Source organism: Nicotiana tomentosiformis, chromosome 7 (genome assembly GCF_000390325.3).
Source record: "Nicotiana tomentosiformis chromosome 7, ASM39032v3, whole genome shotgun sequence".
Taxonomy (NCBI): domain Eukaryota; kingdom Viridiplantae; phylum Streptophyta; class Magnoliopsida; order Solanales; family Solanaceae; genus Nicotiana; species Nicotiana tomentosiformis.
The window spans coordinates 105,841,283-105,865,090 of NC_090818.1; the positions used below are offsets into that span (position 1 = coordinate 105,841,283).

The 23,808-nt window shown below is 37.9% G+C and overlaps 1 protein-coding gene and 1 long non-coding RNA gene across 9 annotated transcripts; one reads left to right on the plus strand and one right to left on the minus strand.

Moving 5' to 3' along the window:
* Positions 1–5,293: 5,293 nt before the first annotated feature.
* Positions 5,294–14,007, plus strand: LOC108948047 (uncharacterized). 8 transcript variants are annotated; one of them, XM_070181802.1, is made up of 6 exons: positions 8,844–9,811; positions 9,842–9,989; positions 10,729–10,837; positions 11,042–11,254; positions 11,769–12,089; positions 13,770–14,007. In XM_070181802.1, the coding sequence occupies exons 4-6, from the start codon at positions 11,057–11,059 to the stop codon at positions 13,851–13,853; spliced, it is 603 nt and encodes a 200-aa protein (XP_070037903.1). In that variant the 5' UTR covers positions 8,844–9,811; positions 9,842–9,989; positions 10,729–10,837; positions 11,042–11,056; the 3' UTR covers positions 13,854–14,007. The 8 variants fall into 8 exon arrangements, 5 of the variants coding, with proteins under 5 accessions (XP_070037907.1, XP_070037906.1, XP_070037903.1 ...); XM_070181803.1 differs by having other exon boundaries at positions 9,872–9,989; XM_070181806.1 differs by lacking the exons at positions 8,844–9,811; positions 9,842–9,989; positions 10,729–10,837 and adding exons at positions 5,294–5,630; positions 8,645–8,828 and having other exon boundaries at positions 11,196–11,254.
* Positions 7,834–11,181, minus strand: LOC138896553 (uncharacterized). The gene is made up of 2 exons (XR_011409906.1): positions 11,062–11,181; positions 7,834–8,031 (listed from the first exon to the last, which is right to left on the minus strand). It is a non-coding gene; the product is annotated as an uncharacterized lncRNA (long non-coding RNA).
* Positions 14,008–23,808: the final 9,801 nt, after the last annotated feature.

The following is a 23,808-nucleotide window of genomic DNA, read 5'->3' on the forward strand; positions in this document are numbered from 1 at the left end:
TACCCAAAATACATGTATTAAACTCATCTCATATAGAAATTACTTACCTCAAAGTGCTAGGTAAAAACCCCTCTTCAAAGAGCTCCAAAATCGCCTAAGGGATGTAAGAAATGAGCTAAAATTGCCTAAGTCCCGACATAAAAAGACCTCACTGCCTCCAGCAATTCTGCTTTTGCGAACCTTGGGCCGTACCTGCGACGCCGCTTCTATGGACAAAGGTCCGCTTCTGCAGAAAACACCCAGCATAGCTTTGGGCCTACCTACGGAAATGGCACCGCACCTGCGAGCCCGCTTCTACGGCTCACCTCTCGCACCTGCGGCCCAGGCCTGGACGACCCTTCTCGCACCTGCGGCCCAGTCTCTGTAGAAGCGAGGCCGCTTCTGCAGAAATTCTTTCGCTTATTCGGGCCATAGACCCCATGCCTAAAGCCGCTTCTGTGGTTGGAAGCTCGCACCTGTGATCTCGCACCTGCGGCAAAAATATCGCATGTGCTGGCACACCAGAACTGGTGCACCAGCAGTCCCCCAAGCCCAAATTCGAGTCCGATTTCCAATCTGATCCACACCCAGGAGCCCCGGTACCTCATCAATCGAATTCCAAAATGCATGAATCGAATTGTAAAACTGGAAAACTTCTAGAAACACGTTTGCGCGTCCGATTCCTATCCAATCAACTCGGAATGATGCCAAATTTTGCGTTCACGTCTTCAAATCACCAACGTACCTCGATAACACCAAAGCCTACTCCAAACCAAATTTAAAGAACTTGAAAATCCTTCAATGTGCCAACTTTCACTATTAAGTGTCGAAATGCTCCCGAATCATCCAAAACCCAATCCGGACATACGTCCAAGTCCAAAATTATCATACAAACCTATTGGGACCGTCAAATCCCAGTTCCGAGGTCATTTACTAATGTTGACCCAAGTCAAACTTAACCCTTTTAAGCCAATAATAAGGAACTAAATGTTCCAATTTCAACCCGAACCCTTCCAAACCCAAACTAACCATCCCTGCAAGTCATAAAGCAGTAAAATAATATCTAGAGAGTCTTATTTAGGGGAACAGGGTTCTAGAAAGCAAAACTACCAAACGGGTCGTTACATCATCTTTTTGAATGAAAGAGAGAATAGGCTTTCTAAAGTTTACTTCACTGGTAAGGAAATAATCGAATTAAGGAATTTGTGACATTTTATTACTAGTCACCCAACTGGTACAACTGCATCATTTGTAGGCAGCGACGACGACGCAGTGAAGTTGACAATAATTTATTCTGAGTCTGTGTTGATGGGTAAGCACAAGACTAAAAATGTGTCTGAGCGGGTAATGAAAATCATTGATAATGATCAACTCTGCTCTTATTTCTATTGGTGCTCTTTTTATTTACAAAACTTACTCAACTCATCGAAAAGTTGCTTTATGTTCAATCAAAACACTTCAGACAATGAGAAAGAGAAAGAGAAATATAATAATACTTATACTATGCTTGGCTTCCCTTTCGCCTACTGTGTTTGGATTATGGAAGTATTTCCAGCTTTCTAGGAAAACAACTTTGTCAAATTCAAAGAATACGGGTTCTCAAGGATGTTATGTTATTCAGATATGAAATCTCCGCATTATGAGAGCTTATGTAAAAACTACTTCCATAACGAAAAAATAAGTTAATAGGAATAATGGCTATCTTTTTGTTTGTGGTTTTTTTTTCTAAATACATACTTTATTGTTTTATAAAATAGGTGTTTGAGATACTCGAGATGGTACCACTTGTTTATTCTGAAGAAGTTGTAGAGCACACAAGTGTGCTTGCACAATTATCTCGAGATGAAAGTTCAATGCCTTCGACACAATTTGATGAAAGCTTGCTCAATGAAATTGTTAATTTAAGTTTTCTGTCTTTGAATACGATTAGTTTTTTATTTGCATATTTTTACTTAAGAGACTTTTTTTGTTTTATGGTTTTTGATTCAGAATTTATCGGCAAAGTTGAAAAAGGATTTGCAGGCAGAATGTATTAGAATTCATCAAAAAATAATTTCATCAGAAGAAAAAAAGATTCTAAAGGACATCAAGGTAACATGAATATAACTTGTTACTTTTTGTTACATTGTATCAAGAACTTTTTACTGCTAATTCTGAATTCTGGACTAAGTGTCCTAAATTTCTAAGCTGCTAATTAGGAATTGTGGAGTGACTGTCCTGAATTTTGAGCTTCTAATTTTAAATTCAGGACTACATGTCCTGAATTTTTGAGCTTCTACCTTAAAATTCAGGACTAACTGTCCTCTAATTTTTATCATCTAACTTTAAGTTCAGGACTAACTGTCCTAAACTTATAAGCAGCTAATATTACTAATTTTAATTTTAAATACTATCTCACGGGCTTTAAAGATAAATCTAGAGCCGAAGGTTGATACTTTATTGAAGCTTCTTGAGGAACCACATGAAAGGAACAAAGAGAGAGAACCTAGTGTTCCATTAATTAGTAAAGATACAGTTGATGATCAATATGACGATAATGAAGATCATTATGAAAGCTTTTATACATACGTGCATCTCAATAATGAAACTGATATGGGCATCAGAATTGGGAAAGGTTAGATAGAGTTTTTAATATTGTTGTCATTGTAAATTTAAATTCAATAGTGTAACAAATATTAATTGTTTTGCAATTACAGATATTGTAGAATCCTGTGATGGAGTGGAATGTCAAGATGGAGTGGAATGTCAAGATCAGAAAAATTTAAAAGAGAAAAGTGTAACTAAAATTATTTGCAAATCTGGAGTGCAATCTCAGGATATAAAAAATCCCTTGGGAACAAGTATAAGTGAGTTTGTATGCAAATGTGTAGAAGGAATATATGATATATCTACAACTCTCTCCATTAAAGCCAAACCTGGAAATCAAAATGATGTTAATCAAGGTTAGATAAAATTTTGTTGATCTGATACATGTTAGTTTCAGTACAATATTAGTAACAAGTATTAATTGTGTTTGCTCTTGTAAATGTTACAGAACCTTGTGAAGCTGCAAGAAAAGAACATGAAGTGTAGTCTCAAGATAAACAAAATACAACGCAGGAAACAAGCATAAGTGATATCATTTTCAAATATGCTGGTGGAACATACGATATCTCAACTCCATCAGCTCTTAAAGAAATAGAAGAAGACAGTGTGGACAACTGGAATGACCCGGCCAGTCATTTGAGTATTTTAGCCTCGTTTCCCTATTTATTGCCTCCACTATGTTATATCATGGTTATGTGACTTACCGGAGTATTATTTTTGGTTTCGGGTGAGTTTCAGAGTAATAGGACATGTATCCCTAAGTTGGAGGCTTAAGTTGAAAGATTTGACTGTAGTTTGACTTTTATGTAGACGACTCCAAAGTAGAGTTTTGATTGTTCCAATAGCTCTGTATGGTGATTTTTGACTTAAGAGCGTGTTCGAATATTGATTTGGAGGTCCGTAGGTCGTTTCGGCTTTAATTGGCAAAAGTTAGAAAGTTAAAGGTTTGGAGGATTGAGAAGTTTGACTGGGAGTTGACTTTATTGATATAGGGGTCGGATCACAATTCTGGAAGTTTGAATAGGTATGTCATGTCATATATGACTTGTGTGCAAAATTTGAGGTTAATCAGAGTTGTTTTGGTATAAATCTACATAAGTTTTGGAAGTCGGATGTTCATAGTTTCAATAGTTTTGAATTGGATTCCGATTCGTAGATCTGATATTGTTTGATGTGATTTTAGGTCTCGAGTAGGTATGTTATATGTTTTGAAACTTGTTGGTATATTCATACCGGGTAAGGGGGTCCCAGGTGTGATTCAGATTGAATCCGGAATCATTTTGGGACTTGGTTGATTGCTGAACCATTGTTGAGTCTAGTGCAATCGCACCTGCGCAATTTGGGTCGCAGGTGCAGCACCGCAGAAGCGTCCCTCAAGCCGTATAAGCGAAAATGGGTCTGCCCAGCTGGGACCACATGTGCGGTCAGTGATGCGCAGAAGCGAATGCTCAGAAGCGAATGCGCAGGAGCGACTGGCCTTCCGCAGAAGCGCAAGCACAGATGCGCTTAAGGGTCCGTAGGTGCAAGATTTTAGGGGCCTTAGTGAGGGCCGCACCTGCGATGGAAGTTCCGCAGGTGCGAAGCCACATATGCGGCTAAGGTCTCATAGAAGCGAGAATCGATTGGCAGAAAAGAGAGTGTTCGAGGGTTTAATCCCATTCTCCTTCTTTTGACCTAGAGAGCTCGGGTTTTGGAGATAGTTCGAGAGATTTTCAAGGAAATTATTGGGGTAAGTGATTCTAACTGGGATTTGTCTATTATAGATGAATCTGTCATTATTGTTTTTATTTAATTAGTGATTTGAGTTGGAAACTTTGGGAAAAAATTGTGAAACTTCTTAGACCAAATTTTGGGGATTTGAAAGGTAATTCGAAATCGGATTTGAGTAATTTTTGTATGGTTGGACTCGTTATTGAATGGGTATTCGGATTTCGCAAGTTTAGTTGGGTTCCGAGACGCGGGCCTGAGGCTAACCTTTTGAATTGACTTTTTGTTTCTCTTTAAAGATTTTAACTTTATAGTTCGAAATAGCTTCCTATAGTTTGTATTTATAGTATGAAATTATTTTGGCTAGATTCGAGTTGTTCGGAGTTGGATAATCACGGAAAAGTCTTAATAGTGGATTGAGTTAGCGTGTTTTGAGGCAAGTGTCTTGCCTAAATTTGTGTGGGAGAATTACCCCTTAGGATTGGTATTATTTTGGTTAATTTTAATATATGGAAGCTATGTACGCAAGGTGACGAGTGCGTACACGGCCTATGAAGATTCTTTCCATGCCTTTAATTGAGTTTCCATAACAGGTTATATTCATCATTATTAGTCTATCTTCGCATGCTTTACTTGAAATCATTAATACTTATCTTATCTCTTATTTGCTAATTGTCTTTACATGTTTAGTTGAAGTTATTATTTCTCTCAATTTTCTTATTCATTGTTTAACCGTTGAGTTCCTTTACTTGAAGTTGTTATTTCTTGGAATATCTTATTATTGAATTTGGTGTTGAAGTTATAGAGGTCGTGATTTATATTGAAGCAAAGTTGTAAATTTGTTGAAATACCATTCTTATTGAGTTAATCATTTTCAGTGGCTATTGTTAAGACTCTTGTACATATTGTAGTTGATCCACTACAAAAAATGGGTAAATTGCGGAGGTTTATTTGCGGAGGATAAAAGTAACCTCCGCAATTTGCATAATTTTGCGGCAATATATTAGCCCCACAAAATTATACAATTTACGGGGGTCTAAAACATAAGCAACCCTAAAATAATAGCGGGTAATTTATTTCATACTCCCTCCAATTTTTTCTCAATCTTTTTTGCCCTAGAAACTTCCGCCTCAACAACAACAAAATACTCCCACCGCTTCTTCTTCATTAATCAAGTTCTTCGCTTCTTCTTCTTTTTCTTCTTTTTCTTCTTCTTCTTCTTCTTCTTCATTAATCAACAAAATACTCCCACCGCTGTTATTCACTGAAAGTGAAGGTTTAGCTGAAGAAGTGGATCACTTATCTCCTCTATTAGCATTTTTCTATACTTTTGAACAGTGTCCAACCAGTTCTTTCTGGTAAGTTTCTAGATTCATATGTTATAATATGTACACATAATTTTCAAGATTTGATGTCACAACTTTAAGATTTTTCTTTCTTTCCTTATTTCCCCTCATGGATTTTCTGTAAATTTTGAATTTTTGTGTGTATTAAATGGTCGATCTATATGAATTTTTGTGTGCTTTTTCCTTGCTTTCTTTGTGCTTTTGGGTTTAATGGTCGAATCGACCCCTGGTTCAATGAAGCATATGTGAGCCTTTAGTTCGAGAGCTTTTCTTCTGTATGTATGTGACATTATCTACATAAATGGTTGTTGCACTAGGTTATTCATAAGTTGTTGACCTCTTACTAGGCTCTTTCAAGTTATTTTTCTGAAATGTGGTGCTAGTATTTTGAAAGATTCAAAGAGAATGGATGAAAGAAGAAACACTTTTCATATAAATTTCTTCATTTAAAGAAGTATTCATCTTTTAAAGAACAATGTTCTTACTTAGACATCATCTTCAATGAACAAAGATTCCTCTCCTTTATCCTTAATAGTACTTTAATGTTGACATTAGCCTACTGCAAATTCATTCTTTATATAATTTAAGCTGATTATGTTTATTACAAAAATAATATTAGACAATGGCATGTAAGGTCGGCGGTGACTGTATGTTGTGTCAGAATGGTGTCTTGCAGCATACTAAATACCGTATCACACCTCTGATTGTTGAGAAGAATCTTAGTATATTGAGGATGATGATAATGAAACAGCACAACACATAATTAAATTATTTTAAAGAAAATTCTGAGCATAAATTAAGCAGAAAGTTCTAATTAACTACAAGGTACAGAAGTAAAACAAATCTTCAGTGGACACAAGTCTAATAGTCCATAGCATTTTAAGCAATCATGGGATAAAATGGATAAAATACCACATTCATAACAGAGAATTTTTGGATTTTTGAAGCAGTTGATTTGTATAGTTTGTGAAGATCTGTTATATTTGAGTGATTTTTCTCTGTTAATGATTGGATTGGGATGTAAATTCTGAGGAAATGGAATGAAGTGTGTGGATCCTTGTGTTTTCCACTGGAGATTACATATTGGCAATTGATTTCTGATTTTATTTCTTTCCTATAGCTCCACATATGTGCCATAATTGCAATCTTTCTATTCTGTAATGTAGTACTAGTTCATACAATCATTAAGAGGAATGGCACAAGATCTAGTGAAATACTGCTAGTAGTAGTATTTTTATTGGTAATAAGATATATCTAGTATTTGGATACAGTATTTGGTTTTGCACTATTCTGACATTGGGTATGGGAACTGTTGGCTTGCCGGTGTTTCAGTGAAGTAATAGTAAATTATTCACCCACTCATAATACATGATATACATGGGTAGGTCATCTCTGATTTCTGTGAAACTATTCTAAATAAACCTCTAGCTTCTGAAGAAAATTTTTCTGGTTTCACCTGTGTCATAGGGGATAGGGATAGCTACAATAACCTGTGGCATAGGAGTAAATTTTGTATATACTAACAAAATTTGATTGTTGAAGCTCCATTATATCCTTTAAGTGCCATGTCCACCTAGTTGTATGAACTTCTTTGCAATGGAGCTGATTTTCGCTTTTTGAATGAAGTGCAGTGTGTACCTGAAACCTAGACTATGATTGAAAAGGAGTTGACTTGGTATTTTCAGTTAAGATTAGAACTCTCTGAGCATGTTGTAGGTGCATGCTAATGCTTGAGAATATCTTAGTGTTTTTCTGAGAGTAAGATTGGACATTTGTTCAATGCATAGCCTTGTCATTGTCTTGGGGAGTTTACTGCTATTTGTATAGAATGAAAGTTCTTTCTTTTAAAAAAAAAAGATGAATGCTAAGCGTATAATATAATTTGTAAAGGTAAAGGTGTTTTTACTTTGGGTAAAGCTAATGGATTTTCTTTGATTCCGTTGCCTTCCCTGATAGCTAGAACTGGCTAGTAGTTAATACAAGTGGAAAATATATATATATATATATATATATATATATATATATATATATATATATATATATATGTATCATATCTATGACTATGACTATGCAAATGCATTCTTTCTTATGGGATTTTCAAGTTTGGTAGTATTTATGATTATAGATGGCTTTTGTTGTATGTATTTATTGCTTCATAGTTAATATTCTGTATTCTAATAATAGATAACTTATATTTTCTCTTTATATTTTGAAAGGTTCATCAGCCGCACTTGAAAGTTAATACTTTTCTATGGATAAATCTTGGATTAGAAATCCAAGGAACACCACGGAATATTTATTTGGTTTAAATCAGTTTTTAGATTTTGCATTTGCTAATGTTGTTGTTGGAGATAGAATAAAGTGTCCTTGTCCTAAATATTGATTCGCAAAGTGGCAGACTAGAGAGGTAGCGCTTGATCATTTGATTTGCAAACCATTCCCTCAAAATTATGTCACTTGGAGTATTCATGGTGAAAGAAATATACTGCCTAATTCTATAAATAATGTGGTTATACAAGATACATTACCTCCTGAAAATTCAGTAGAATTATTAATCAATGAAGCATTTGGGAGCCTAAGACACGATGGGGTTGATGTAGGTCTATCACAACTAGTGGGTGGTGAAGAAAGGTTAAATAATGAGTCTGCTTCAAATGATAAAGACTTTTTCGAGTTGCTTAGAGATGGAAGTCAAGAATTGTATGAAGGGTCCAAGTACTCAAAACTAGAATTTTTATTAAAATTGTATCACATAAAATGTTTATCTGGGCTAAGTGACAAGGGAATGACCATGATACTAGATTTGTTGAGGGATGCATTTACATTTGCACGGATTCCTCATTCTTTTTATGAGGCCAAGAAAACTATCAGCAAGCTTTGTCTTAATTATATCAAGATAGATGCTTGTCAAAATGATTGTATGTTATTTTGGGGGAATGATTCTAATGAGGAAACATGTAAGTATTGTCACACTTCTAGATGGAAGCCTAACAAGAAGATAAATGAAGATCTTGTGTCTTCTACAGGTAAGAAGAAAATCAAGAAGAAAACTAAGAAGCCTGCAAAGATTTTGCGTTACTTTTCATTAAAACCAAGGTTGCAAAGATTGTTCATGTACTCTAAAATAGCAAAATATATGAGATGGCTAGCTGAGGATAGTAACAAAGATGGAATTATGAGGTATCCTAGAGATGGTGAGGCATGGAAGAGGTTTGATATAACTTTTTCTGAATTTGCCTTTGATCCTCGGAATGTTCGGCTTAGCCTAGCTAGTGATGGCTTCAATCCTTTTAGCACGATGAGTACTAATTATAGTATTTGGCCAGTCATTTTAGTTCCATACAACCTTCCTCCTTGGTTGTGTATGAAACAACCCAATTTTATTCTCTCAATGATCATTCCTGGTCCACGTACGGTGGGAAATAATATAAATGTTTACCTACAACCCCTTATTAAAGAGTTGAATGAGTTGTAGAGTGAAGGTGTCGAAACTTTTGATTCATCAAAGAAAGAGATATTTAGATTGTGAGCTGCTCTTATGTGAACAATTAGTGACTTTCCTGAACTCGATATCTTATCTGGTTGGAAGTCACATACTGGTTTAGTATGTCCCACTTGTAATTTTGATGCAAAACCTTGTCGGCTTTGCCATAGTAGAAAGTGGTGCTTTATTGATCATCGTAGAATTTTAGCAAGAAATCATAAATTTAGACTGATGAGACATCGCTTTGATGGAAATGTGGAGGAAAGAAACCCACCGAAAAAGTTATCCGGATCTGATATTTTGCAACAAGTAAAAGATATTGATGTTATATTTGGAAAATCGGCTGAGTTGAATGAGAGAAGAAAAAGATCTAGACAAAGAAATATTGGGCAAGGTGCAGCACAACAATGGAGGAAAAAAAATATATTAAAGAATCTTCCATATTGGGAGTTCAACTCGTTGCGCCACAATTTAGATGTCATGCACATCGAAAAGAATGTGTTTGATAATATTATATATTCTTTGCTCAATGATAAAGACAAGTTCAAGACAGCAAGCTCTTTCATTTCAGGCCATGGGGCAGACAATTCCTTGCATTCAGCCGACTACTTCATTTCAGGCGACATCACTACCAACTCCTTCATTTCAAGCCACAAGACACCAAACCGCTTCATTTCAGGCCACAACACTGCCAACTCCTTCATTTCAGGTCTAGAGACAGACAACTCCTTCATTTCAGGCCACGGGACAGACAACTCCTTAGTTTCAGGCCACTGGACAGACAACTCCTTCATTTCAACCTCTAATTAATCCCACACTAGCACAAGCAACATCCAATTAGTGTGCTAAACGTGAGTCTTCACATCATTGGACTGTCGATGGAATAGGTAATCATTATCCTTCTTCGTCTTAATTCCTTCTTCTTAATCTGCTACATCTTTTTTGACTTTGAGAGATTGGTGGTGTGCATTTGGAATATTTTTGCTTTACTTAGATTAGATACACAGAAAGATGAAATTTTATTTTAGAATTGGAAGCATAGCAATCCAAAAAATTGAAAGTTACATAGCTGGTCCATCTAAGAAGTCTCTTTTTTCTTCACTAGTTGCTCTTCTTTTGTTAGAACAGTAACGCTAAGAAAAAACTCGTATTTGTGTTCTCCCAACAATCTGGTATTTTCTTTCTCTCATGTTTTGTTGTATGAGAGCAAGATTATTGATGCTAGAATTAATAGTAGGATTTTTGAATAGACACAAGAATTATGTGATGAAATGGATAAAAGAGAAAGATCATTAGTTGTTAACATGTTAGTATAGAATGTGCCTTCTTGTATAGTTGTTTGAAAATGTAGACTTTTTCTAGGAAGAATTAGTATTTGAAAGCTTTTTCTGTTAAGTCCCCACAAACTGTTTGTTCAAACAGTTTTAAAATTTTAAGAATTCATTTGATTAACTAACAACAAACACAGTAATAGTATCTTTTAATATGGTCAAGTTGTTCTTAATTTCACAATAATAGTACCTTTCAATATAATAAATTATTCATACCTCTCTATACCATATCTCTTACCTTCACTTTTTGCTTTTATTTTTTATTTATTGAATATTCACATGGAGATATCAAAAGGCTCAAATTGAAGACTAGAGAAGTATTAAGTTTACCTCAGGGAGAACGTGTTGTGGTGGAGTTCGATTGCTTGGATCCGATTGGCAAAGCACAAGGCCTTCTTGCAGGCGTATGTGGCCTTTTAGCAACTGACTGTACCATATTTTCAATCGGCTTTAATAAATGGTCGGATATGCCTAAGTCATACTTTAACGACTGCTTTAATAACATTGTAAAGGGATAAGCTCTATATCTTTATAACTATATCTCTATTTTATCTTTTGTTTTTATATTTGTATATAAAAGATAAATTAACCAAAATTTATTTTCGAAGTCTCATTTCTGTTTTATGACCATTGAGGAAGTTGCACGAGAATATGTTTATCGCTCTATTGTAAAGAAGTGGGTTGCAAGTAGGCAGAAGTTGTGGTATGAGTTTAAAGACCTACTTAAAATCAAAGATGAGATTATGGATAATGTTCTGGTAGGTATTACTCGGGATCAATGGACTTCCATTGTGAACTACCGTTATAAAGAAGAAACTCAGGTATTTTCTAAAATGTCACATTGAAATGCATAAAAATATGATTATTCATTTATATAATTGACTGAAATGTATCTTATTGTTAGAACATGCGTAAAAGAAATGCTGAAAATCGGAAGAAACAAACAGTTCCACACACCGGTGGCTCCAAACCTAATTCTAGAAGAAGAGCTGAAATGGTGAAAGTTGTCACATTATTTACCTTACTTTACTATTTAAATTTTAGATATTGTATCTATTTCTTTATCTTTAATTAAAATATTCTGACTTATCTTTATTTTCATACATAGATGGCTGAGACAGGGGAAAGTCTGGACGAGCAATACTTTATCTTGCTACACATACGAAAAAGATGGATCATATGTAAATGAGGAGGCAAAAGAAATATGTGTAAGTTACATTCATGATTGTTATAAATACAAATAATTTCCATGAACTTTAATAGATAAAAGATAGTTACATTACAGGCAATTGTTATTTCCAGTTAATTGATTTTTTTGATGTGTACTGTGTTTAGGAAAAAATTGAGCTAGCAGTGAGTGAAAGTACATTGGATGAGTCTGAAATTTCTCCAAATAATGTTGTTGGTAAGATGCTAGGCAAAGAGCATCCTGGAAGGGTGAGATGTTTGGGATTAAGAGCTACTCCAAGCAATACTTTCATAGAGACAAATCTTCGTCTTGGTAATATTAGAATTGTGAGTAATAATGTTGGATGTTCTTCTGGATGCCAAGAGAAGTACAATCAATTGATGATTACTCTCAAAGCATACATGATAATGAAGGAAGAGTCAATACCAGAACAATTTGCTGGGATCTTTGCTTCTCATCCTACAATGGTAAATGCTAACTTTTTTTATTTTTGGTGTATTGTGCAATTTTATTTTTTATTTGTGAAGTGATGAGTGTCACTATGATAACTGGTACGACTATGGAGTTTTGGGAGTGATATTGATCACATCAAATATCTTTACTTTTGATCTTGGTAGAAGTTCTTATACTCCCTCCTATTTTTGAGTATTTACTCTACCTAGAACCCTATATATCTAGCATGTATTCACCGTCTCCGACTAAAACTTTCTAGCTATTTTTCAAGAAAATATGATAGGAATTTGAGCATAATATCATCAATATTTGTATTTTGAAGGTCTTAAGTGCTCTACTGATTCAAGCCGTAAACTTGCATTGAAGATGTCTAATTAAGACTGCTGCTTTCTTAAGGCCTAGTGTATTGAAAAGCTACCATCCCTGGTTCCCAAATGTTATATTATGTTAGCAGCCTCACTAATGTTTCTGACAAACACCAAATGCAACAAATTGAGATGTACCTATTGATCTAAGTAAAAATAGACTAGTTCGGTTGAAAGTGTCTCGGGTTGAGCTGTCAGATATGTTTACCTACAGCTTATGAATTGATAATATGCTTTATTGCATATTTTAGTATGTTATATCTAAATGCATATGTTTCTGTTTTTGCTACATTCTTTGAGCATGGCTGTTTATAACTCATTGTGCATTGAGTAGCTGAGTTCTAATTACAGTGACAATTCTGTTGTATAGTTATGCATGAATTAAGTCATTGCCAACTCAAAATAGATAGAAATGATGTTATTTTGATGAACTGTAACTCCTCAAACCAAAGTATTCACTTATTGTGAAGACACGAGTCACTTCCTTTTCTTTTTCTTCTTATTTTTTGTATTCTGACATATCAAAGTTCAGGTACTGCACATTGTTTATGTCACAATTACACTTGGTAAATCATCGAAAGTTTTTGGAGTAGGAAGCGATCTGTCTGTATGGGCATTATGAGTTGCTTCTGTCTGCGTATCTCTGGATTGGTTGGAAGTGACTAACACCAGAGTATCTATTAAAAAAATCTGATTAATTCATCTAATGGGGAGGACTACTAACTAGCAAAAAGATAACAAAAAATGTACTATACTTTCATAGGTCAGCAAAATCCAACATTGTTATCCTGATTCCAAATATATGAATAAATTTCCTTTATCGCTTTGCTAATCAGCAAGTGATCTAGGGATTCACATACCTCCAAATATGTGAGAACTACTGGATACGTTAGACTGGTAACTTAGGGTATGAACATCAGTCAACAATGCCCTCTATGCAATGATGCAGATGACTTTGCTCACAGTATCCATAAAAGTGATGTTGATGTGATGTTGAGCTTTTTAGATGAGACAACAGTTAGAGTTCTTTATTCCTTGTATAAAATTTGTATTCTCTTTGATTTTGAGGTTTAGGATGAGTCATGTATAGTGAATTGTCCCTCCTGTAGCAGCAGACACAACTACAAGATGCATAAGTATTAGCTTTAAATTGTGGTCAGTTTTAATTTGTAAATATTTCGATGATTTTTAAGTTGTGTACTTTGCTGCAAGGTCTTTAAATTGATAGTTGAGTTTAGGGGAGTGGAGAGTGAGGTTCATGTGGATCCCCCCATATTAAATATTTGGTCAGTTTTAATAGTTTTATTTTTTTTTTACTTTTTGTTGCAGCCAAGTGATGCAGCTAGTGGACCCGTTTCACCGACGGATGCAAGAAGATCTTCTGGCGCTAGTAATCTCAGTGACAACCATTGAGATTCATTTTAATTGAAATGGATGTATTAGGACAATGTAATAGCTGACTAATATAGATGATTAACTATGTTCTAATTTAGCTTGATGGCATATGATACTACTCTGTCACAATATTTTTCACTGTTAATGAAATATTGATGTTTCTTAATTTTAATATTTTGGTTTAAGCATAAATATCTCAATTGATATTAGGGAAAACGTATGGCATATTGATGATAAAAATTAATTATATAATATATTTAAAAATAGATGAGGTTAAAACCCCCAAAAAGAAATTGAAAAGATTCTGATGGTGTACATAAGAAATTGTGGGGGTTTACAACCCCTACACTCAAAAAAAATTAAATTTTAAAAATTAAAATCTATTTTCGCGCATGAAATTACAGAGGTTAAAATTATAGTTTGCGGAGGTTAGAAACCTCCGCTATTTGCTGTCACGACGGTTCGGAAAATCCCCGCATTTATCTGCCGCAAATTAATAGTGGCGCTGCTTACTACAGGGGTCTGCTCAACCGCAGTGACAGCAAATAGCTGAGGTTTCTAACCTCCGCAAACTGCAATTTTAACCTTCCCAATTTACCTATTTTTTTGTAGTGATCCGTGGGCTATTTATTGTGGAAACACTATTATTATTGACTTCTTTGGCAAGTTGTGGTATTGGGCACTTGAGGTGCGATTCGTGATATGTTGTGATATTGATACACATACGGTGGTATAAGGATTTGGGATTGAAACACATGCGGTGAGATAAGGTGGGCTTGATATGCGTGTTGCTAGTAGGAGAACTACTTGAAGCCACGCAATATGATAAGGTGGGCTAAAACGCGGGTAGCTATTTCGGAAAAATGATTTTTTGCAAAACTATATGCAAGGCTCCCGCGGTGATATAAGGAAAGATTGTGATTTGATTTGTGAAATGAGACTACGAGGCGGTACATCGATAGTGATTCTCGTTGATACCTTTCAATTACATCACTTATGTTTTGTTTGCATTGTTTCTTTGGCATTTTATTCTTTATTTTCTTCCGTGATGTCTTAATTGCCTTAGTTCAGTGTAGCTGTTCTAGTTATATTTCTTTATTGGATCATTTTCATTGTTTTTCATTATCTTACTGTCATATATACCTGTTCAGTTTTCTTATTTATTCCAGTAGGATCTTGACCTAACCTCGTCACTACTCCACCGAGGTTAGGCTTGATACTTACTGGGTACCGTTATGGTATACTCATGCTATACTTTTGCACATCATTTTGTGCATATCCAGGTACCTCTTACCAGCCTAGGCACCAGTGAGTCGAGCTCGGATTTGGAGACTTCAAGATATACCTGTCGGCGTCCGCAGGCCTCGGAGTCACCCTCTATCTAGTTCTATTTCATTTTCTTTTTTTTTTATGGATATTGTTGTATAGATATGTTCATTATACTCTTGTAGAGCTTGTCACTTAGTATCACCGGATTTTGGAAGTTTTGTTTTGTTTAGTTGCGGAGTCCTTTTTATGATAGTTTTTGAGTAATTTGAAAGTTTTTATCATTTTCTCAGTTAAATTTTGCATGTATGTTAGGCTTACTTAGTCTTAGAGACTAGGTGCATCACGACATCCTACAAAGAGAAATTTGGGGTCGTGACAAGTTGGTATCAGAGCTCTAGGTTCACAAGTATTACGAGTCACAAGTAGGTTTAGTAGAGTCTCGCGGATCGGTATAGAGACGTCTGTACTTATCTTCGAGAGGCTATGGAACTATTAGGAAAAACATCACTTCTTTGATTCCTTATCATGCGAATTTGTTGACTTCGAATTCTGAAACTTTGTCTTTCTATTCTCTTATAGATGATGAGGACACGCACTGCTAGATCTGACAATCAGACACCCGGCGCCCCCTGCTAGAGCCACGAGAGTCCGGGGCTAAGGCAGAGGCTGAGAAGGGGCACGTAGTGCAGCTAGAGCACCTGCTCGAGCTGTGACTGAGGAGCCACCAGTAGCTCCAGTTGGGGGGCAGGCACTTGAGGAGCCTGTTGCTACCCCTACACTTCAGGAGACTCTCGCCCAGTTCTTGAGCATGTTTAGTACTCTAGCTTAGGCGGGGTTGATTCTACTTGCACCGGTCACACCTTAGGCTAGAGGAGGAGCACAGACTCCCACGGCCTGTACCCTAGAGCAGCGGATCCATATTGACCGGGTCCTAGAGGTTATACCAGTGCATCTGATTGTCCCAGTTCAGCCCGAGGTTAGGGAAGCAGCATCTGAGAAGGAGCACCTCAGGCTCGAGAGGTACAAGAAGTACCATCCTCCTACTTTCAACGGCCTAGATACAGAGGACGCGCAGGGCTTTATGGAGAAGTGCCATTATATTCTCTGTACCATGGGTATAGTGGAGATGAGCAGGGTTGCTTTCACTACTTTTTAGTTATTGGGACCAGCATACCTGTGGTGGCAGTCTTATGAGGAAGGTACCCCCGCCGAGGCAGCTTCACTCACCTAGACTCAATTTTTAGAGATGCTCTTGAGAGAGTTTGTTCCCAGATCTTTCAAATGGCACGTATAGTTTGAGCAGTTGCGCCAGGGTGCTATGACCGTGTCAGAGTATGTTGTCAGGTTCAATGAGTTTTCCAGGGCATGCACCTGCCTTAGTTTCCACAATCAGAGAGCGGGTCTGTCGATTTATCGAGGGGCTCAACTATCGTATTAGATTTAACATGGCTCGAGAGTTGGATAATGTACCCCATATCAGTAGGTGGTAAATATCGCACGGAGATTGGAGGGTATGCGAGGCCGGGAGAGGGAGGACAGGGAGGCCAAGAGGCCTCGAGATTCTAATGCTTATAGTGGTGCCCGTGCACTAATTGCAGCCCGTCATGGTAGAGGCTATGTGAGCCGTCTAATTCATTCAGCACTTCCAGCTTCCAGTGGTATTTCAGCTACTCCCAGGTCTCAGGTTGCCCATTATGCACTGCCACTGTCTAGTGCACCTCCTGCACGGGGTGCTTTTAGCGATCAGTCCAGCCGACCAGGCCCGAGCCAATTTCAGAAGCCACGCCCTCTGAGAGCTTGTTTTGATGATGGCGATACTCGTCATATGGTGAGGGACTGCCCTAGACTCAGGAGGGGTGCACCTCCACAGACTATTCAGGCTCCACGTATTCCACAGGGTCCCCAGACTTCTTAGGTTGTGGTAACCGCACCAGTTGCCGCTCCACCTGCACAGCCAACTAGGGGTGGAGGCCAGGCGGGTAGAGGTCGTCCTAGAGGAGGAGGTCAGGCCAGATGTTATGCTCTTCCGAGTAGGATGGAGGCGGTTACATCAGACGCAGTTATCACAAGTACTGTTCTGATTTTTCATAGAGATGCATCGGTCTTATTTGATCTAGGCTCCACTTATTCATATGTATCATCTTACATTGCTCTGTATTTGGGTATATCTCGTGATTCTTTTAATTCTCCTATTTATGTGTCCACGCCTATGGAAGATTCAATTATTGTTGACCGTGTGTATCGATCATGTTTAGTTGTTATTAGTGGTTTTGAGACCAAAGTTGATCTATTGTTGCTCAGTATGGTAGACTTTGATGTTATTTTTGGCATGGACTAGTTGTCGCCCTATTATGTTATTCTTGATTGTCATGCCAAGACGGTAACATTGGCTATGCCAGGTTTATCGTAGTTGGAGTGGAGGGGTACTTTAGATTATGTTCCTAGCATGATGGTGTCTTTCCTTAAGGCACATCAGATGGTTGGGAAGGGGTGTGATACATATCTAGCCTTTGTGAGAGATGTCATTATTGATACTCCTACCATTGAGTGAGTTTTGGTAGTGAGAGACTATCCAAATGTATTCTCGGCGGATCTTTCGGGTATGCCGCCCGATAGGGATATCGATTTTGGTATTGACTTATTGACGGGCACTCAGCCTGTTTATATTCCACCATATCATATGGCCCTAGTGGAGTTGAAGGAGTTAAATGAGCAGTTGCAAGAGTTGCTGGATAAGGGTTTCATTCAACCCAGTATGTCACCTTAGAGTACTCCGGTCTTGTTTGTAAAGAAGAAGGATGGTTCTATGCACATGTGTATTAATGATTGGCAGTTGAATAAGGTTGCAGTGAAGAACACGTATCCATTTCCATGCATTGATGACCTATTTGATCAGCTATAGGTTGCTAGAGTGTTCTCCAAGATTGATTTGCGGTCAGGTTATCACCAGCTAAAGATTCAGAATCCAGATATTCTGAAGACTACTTTCAGGACTCTGTATGGTCACTACGCATTCCTTGTGATATCATTTGGACTGACCAACGCCCCTACAGCATTCATGCACTTGATGAACAATGTATTGCAGCCCTATCTTGATTCATTCATTATTGTGTTTATTGATGATATCTTGGTGTACATCCGGAGCCGGGAAGATCATGAGCAGCACATGAGGATCGTGCTCCAGACCTTGACGGAAAAGATGTTGTATGCAAAGTTTTCAAAGTGTGAATTTTGGCTTGATTCAGTGGTATTTTTGGGTCATGTGGTTTCGAGTGAGCGAATCAAGGTGGATCTGAAGAAGATTAAAGCAGTGCAGAGTTGGCCTAGACCATCTTCAACTACTGAGATGCGGAGTTTTCTTGGCTTGGCGGGGTATTACCATTGTTTGGTAGAGGGTTCCTCGTCTATTGCTACACCTATGACCAGATTGACCCAGAATAGTGCTCCGTTCAGATGGACCGAGGAGTGTGAGGAGAGTTTTCAAAAGCTCAAGACTGCTTTGACTACAACCCTAGTGTTGGTGTTGCTTACTGGTTCAGGGTATTACACTATGTATTGTGATACGTCACGTGCTAAACTCGGCATGGTGTTTATGCAAGACGGTAGGGTGATTGCCTATGCGTCTAGACAGCTGAAGATGCATGAGAAGAATTATCATGTCCACGACCTAGAATTAGCAGCTATTGTTCATGCCTTGAGGATTTGGCGGCACTATTTGTATGGTGTCCCTTGTGAAGTCTATACTAACCACTGTAGTCTACATCATCTGTTCAAACAGAAGGATCTTAACTTGCGGCAGCGGAGGTGGTTAGAGCTTCTTAAGGACTATGATATCACCATTCTATATCATCTCGGGAAGGACAATGTGGTGGCCGATGCCTTGAGTCAAAACGCGGAAAGCTTGTGTAGTTTAGCATATCTACCGGCAGCGGAGAGGCCATTATCATTTGATGTTTAGGCCTTGTCCAACCAATTTGTTAGATTGAATATTTCGGAGCCGAGTCGAGTTCTGGATTGCATGCTTTCTCAGTCTTCTCTATATGATCGTATCAGAGAGCGTCGATATGATGACCCCTATTTGCTTGTCCTCAAGGACACTATTCAACACGGCTATGCCAAGGAGGTTACTATTGGGGATGACGGTGTGTCGCAGATGCAGGGCCGGTTATGTGTGCCTAATATGGATGGTTTGCATGAGTTGACTCTTCAATAGGCCTACAATTTGCGGTACTCCATTCATCCGGGTGCCGCTAAGTATGGGTAATCGTGGATAGGTTGAAAAAGTCGGCTCATTTCATTCTAGTGGTGACTACTTATTCTTCAGAACAGCTGGCTCAGGTCTACATTTGCGAGATTGTCCGACTTTATGGCGTGACGGTATCCACCATCTCTGACCGGGTTATACATTTACATCGCGATTCTGGAAGGTTGTACTGTGTGAGTTAGGCACACATATTGATTTGAGTACAACATTCCACTCTTAGATGGACAAACAGTCCGAGCATACTATTCAGATACTGGAGAATATGCTTTGTGCCTTTGTTATGGAGTTTGGGGGTTCTTGGGATCAGTTCTTGCCATTTGCGGAGTTTGCCTAGAACATAAGCTACCAATCAAGTATTTAGATGACTCCGTATGAGGCCTTATACGGGAGACAGTGTCGGTCTCCAGTGGGTTGGTTTGAGCTGGGTGAGGCAAGTCTATTGGGTATTGACCTGGTTCAGGATGTTTTGGAAAAGGTTAAGTTGATTCAGTATCGACTTCATACAACCCAATCAAGATAGAAAAGTTATGCGGATTGGAAGATTCGCGATATTGTATACATGGATGGAGAGCGGGTCTTGCTCCGGATTTCATCTATGAAGGGTGTTATGAGGTTCGGTAAGAAGGGCAAGTCGAGCCCTAGGTATATCGGACCTTTTGAGATTCTTGAGAGGATTGGTGATATGGCTTACAATCTTACATTGCCATCTAGTCTAGCTGCAGTTCATCCGGTATTCCATGTTTCTATGCTCCAGAAGTATCACAGTGATACGTCTCATGTGTTAGATTTCAGCTCAGTCCAATTGGACAAGGATTTGTCTTATGTTGAGGAGCTAGTGACCATTTTGGACAGGCAGGTCCGAAAATTAAGGTCAAAGAGCATTGTGTCAGTGAAGTTTTAGTAGAGGGATCAACTAGTCGAGGAGGCGACTTGAGACAATGAGCACGATATGCGTAGCCATTATCCTCATCTTTTCACCACTTCAGTTATGTCTCTATACTCGTTCGAGGACGGACATTTGTTTTAAAAGGGGGAGGATGTAACGACCCGGCTAGTCATTTGAGTATTTTAGCCTCGTTCCCCTATTTATTTCCTTCTCTATGTTATATCGTGGTTGTATGACATATAAGGGTGTTTTGTTTTGATTTTGGGTGAGTTTCGGAGTGAAATGGGACACTTAGTCCCTAAGTTGGAGGTTGGAGGCTTAAGTTTAAAGAGTTGACCGTAGTTTAACTTTTGTGTAGACAACTCCATAGTGGAGTTTTGATTGTTCCAATAGCTCCGTATTGTGATTTTAGACTTAGGAGCGTATCCGGATATTGATTTGGAAGTCCGCAGTTCCTTTCGGCTTGAATTAGCTAAAGTTAGAAAGTTGAAAGTTTGGAAGGTTAAGAAGTTTGATCGGGAGTTGTCTTTATTAATATCGGGGACGGATCCCGATTCCAATGTTGTTTGATGTGATTTTAGGCCTCGAGTAGGTCTGTTATGTGTTCTGGAACTTGTTGGTATATTCAAACGGGGTCCTGGGGGCCCCGGGTGTGATTCGGATTGAATCCGTAACCATTTTGGGACTTGGTTGATTGCTGAACCACTGTTGAGTCTGGTGAAATCGCACCTGCGCACTTTGGGTCGCAGAAGCGGCCCTCGAGCCGTATAAGCGAAAATGGTTATGCTCAGCTGGGACTGCAGGTGCGGTCAGTAATGCTCAGAAGCGGACGCGCAAAAGCGGCTGGCCTTCCACAAAATCGCAAGATGCGCTTAGGGGTCTGCAGGTGCGAGATTTTAGGGGCTTTAGTGAGGGTCGCACCTGCGATGGAAATTCTGCAGATGCGGCTAAGGTCTTGCAAAAGCGAGAATGGCTAGTCAGAAAAGGGAGTGTTGGAGGGTTTAATCCCATTCTCCATCTTTTGATCTAGAGATCTCGGTTTATGGCGATGTTTCGATGGAGTTTTAAGGAAATCATCAGAGTAAGTGATTCTAACTTGGATTTGGATATTATACATGAATCCATCGTTATTTTTGTCATTTAATTAGTAATTTGAGTTGGAAAATTTAGGGGCAAATTGTGAAACTTCTTAGACCAAATTTTGGGGATTTGAAAGGCGATTCGAAGTCTAATTTGAGTAATTTTTGTATGGTTGAACTCGTTATCGAATGGGTGTTCGAAGTTTGTAAGTTTGGTCGGGTTCCGAGATGCAAGCCCGGGGTTGACGTTTTGCGTTTGACTTTTTGTTTCTCTTTAAATATTTCAACTTTATAGTTCGGAATAGCTTCCTATAGTTTGTATTTATGGTATGAAGTTATTTTGGATAGATTCGAGCCGTTCGGAGTTGGATAATCGCGAGAAAGTCTTACTAGTGGATTGAGTTAGCGTGTTTTGAGGTGTCTTGTCTAACTTTGTGGGGGAGGGGGGATTACCCCTTAGGATTGGCATTTTTTTGTGTTAATCGTGATATGTGGAAATCGTGTACGCAATGTGACTAGTGTGTACACATGCTAAATATTGTAATTGACCGGTTTTAGCTATGAAGATTCTTTCCATGCCTTTAATTGAGTTGCCATAACAGGTTATATTCATCATCATTAGTCTGTCTTCGCATGCTTTACTTGACATTATTAATACTTGTCTTATCGCTTAGTTGAAGTAATTATTTCTCTCAATTTCCTTATTCATTGTTTAACCGTTGAGTTCCTTTACTTGAAGTTGTTATTTCTTGGAATATCTTATTGTTGAATTTGGTGTTGAAGTTATAGAGGTCGTGATTCACATTAAGGCAAAGTTGTAAATTTGTTGAAATACCATTCTTGTTGAGTTTATCACTTTCGGTTGCTATTGTTGAGACTCTTGTACATATTGCGATTGAGCCATGGGGTATTTATTGTGGAAACACTATTATTATTGACCTCTTTGGCAAGTTGTGGTATTGGGAACTTGAGGTGCGATTCATGATATGTTGTGATATTGATACGCATGCGGTGGTATAAGGATTTGGGGCTGAAACGTATGTGGTGAGATAAGGTGGGCTTGATACGCGGGTTGCTAGTAGGGAAACTACTTGAAGCCACGCGGTGTGATAAGGTGGGCTAAATCGCGGGTAGCTATTTGGGGAAAATGATTTTTTTAAAACTAAATGCAAGGCTCCCGCGGTGATATAAGGAAAGATTGTGATTTGATTTTGTGAAATGAGAGTACGAGGCGGTACCTCGGTTGTGATTCTTGTCGATACCTTTCAATTACATCACTTTTGTTTTGTTTGCATTGTTTCTTTGGCATTTTATTAGGCCGGGTATAGAGAGGGGTTAAGTCATTTTGGCCAAAAATCTGATATTTTTAGATTGAGAGAGAGTGTCCTAGAGTAAGAAGGTGTTCTTCAATAATTGTTCTTCAATTCTTGCTCAAGTTTTGGAAGATTAAGAATGAAAACTCACTAGGTCTTCATCCTAGAGGTAAGATTCTACACCCCTAACCCTCAATTTCAAATTTTGTCTAGAAATGGGTAATTAGCAAGATAATATTTGGGCATGAGAGTTGTTTATTTTACATGCATGTGTTATCAAATGGTCTAGGAAGATTGTTGAGCTAAAAATGGTAAAGATAGGGTTGTGGGTTGATGGAATCCTCCATAAAAGGACCTTAGAACCTTAATGCACACCTAGTGTTTGATAAAATACTCAAATGAGCTAGAACCATGAGCATCTTCCTAATTTTGGTTCAATTTGTTATATTTCTACAATAGATTGAAGTTGCTAAGAATTCTGAAACATTTTAGAGTTTAAGGAAGCTCGATTGAGGTATGTATGACTAAACCCCTTTCTTCTTAGAATCGAATTCCACGGTGTTCATGTAATTGAATTAAGACCTTGATCATTATTGAATTGGCTATTCCTAATGTGGTTGTGTCAAAGGATATATGTTCAATATTTATTCTAAATATTTATCATGTCATCTTGCCATTTGAGGATACGTTCAAAATGTGGAATATGTGTTAGAAATGTTAAGACTTTATGTCAAGATCGAAATAAAGGTTGTTATGCCAAATTGTATGAAAAGCCTCTATGTGCCTAAGATTCCCAAATTATTGTGTTATGTGAAATTAATGTCTTGAACGGGAAGCCTTATTGTTGTTGATAATGATTGCGATAATGATATTTAAATGTGGAAAAGGGGACTGGAATTATGAAATACGGCCAAGCACCAAGAATGATTTTGTCATCTTGATTACTAGTGCCAATGAATCGAAAGAATATGAAAGAATTATGATGTAAGATAATTGAAATTGTGGTTATGGTTGATGTCTCAAGTGAGATGGCCTAGCCGATCAGGCCGTGATCGGACGCCATGCCGCACACATGGTGGTAACTGTGCTGGAAAAGATAATTGAAATTGTGGATATGGTTGATGTCTCAAATGAGATGACCTAGTCGATCGGGTCGAGATCG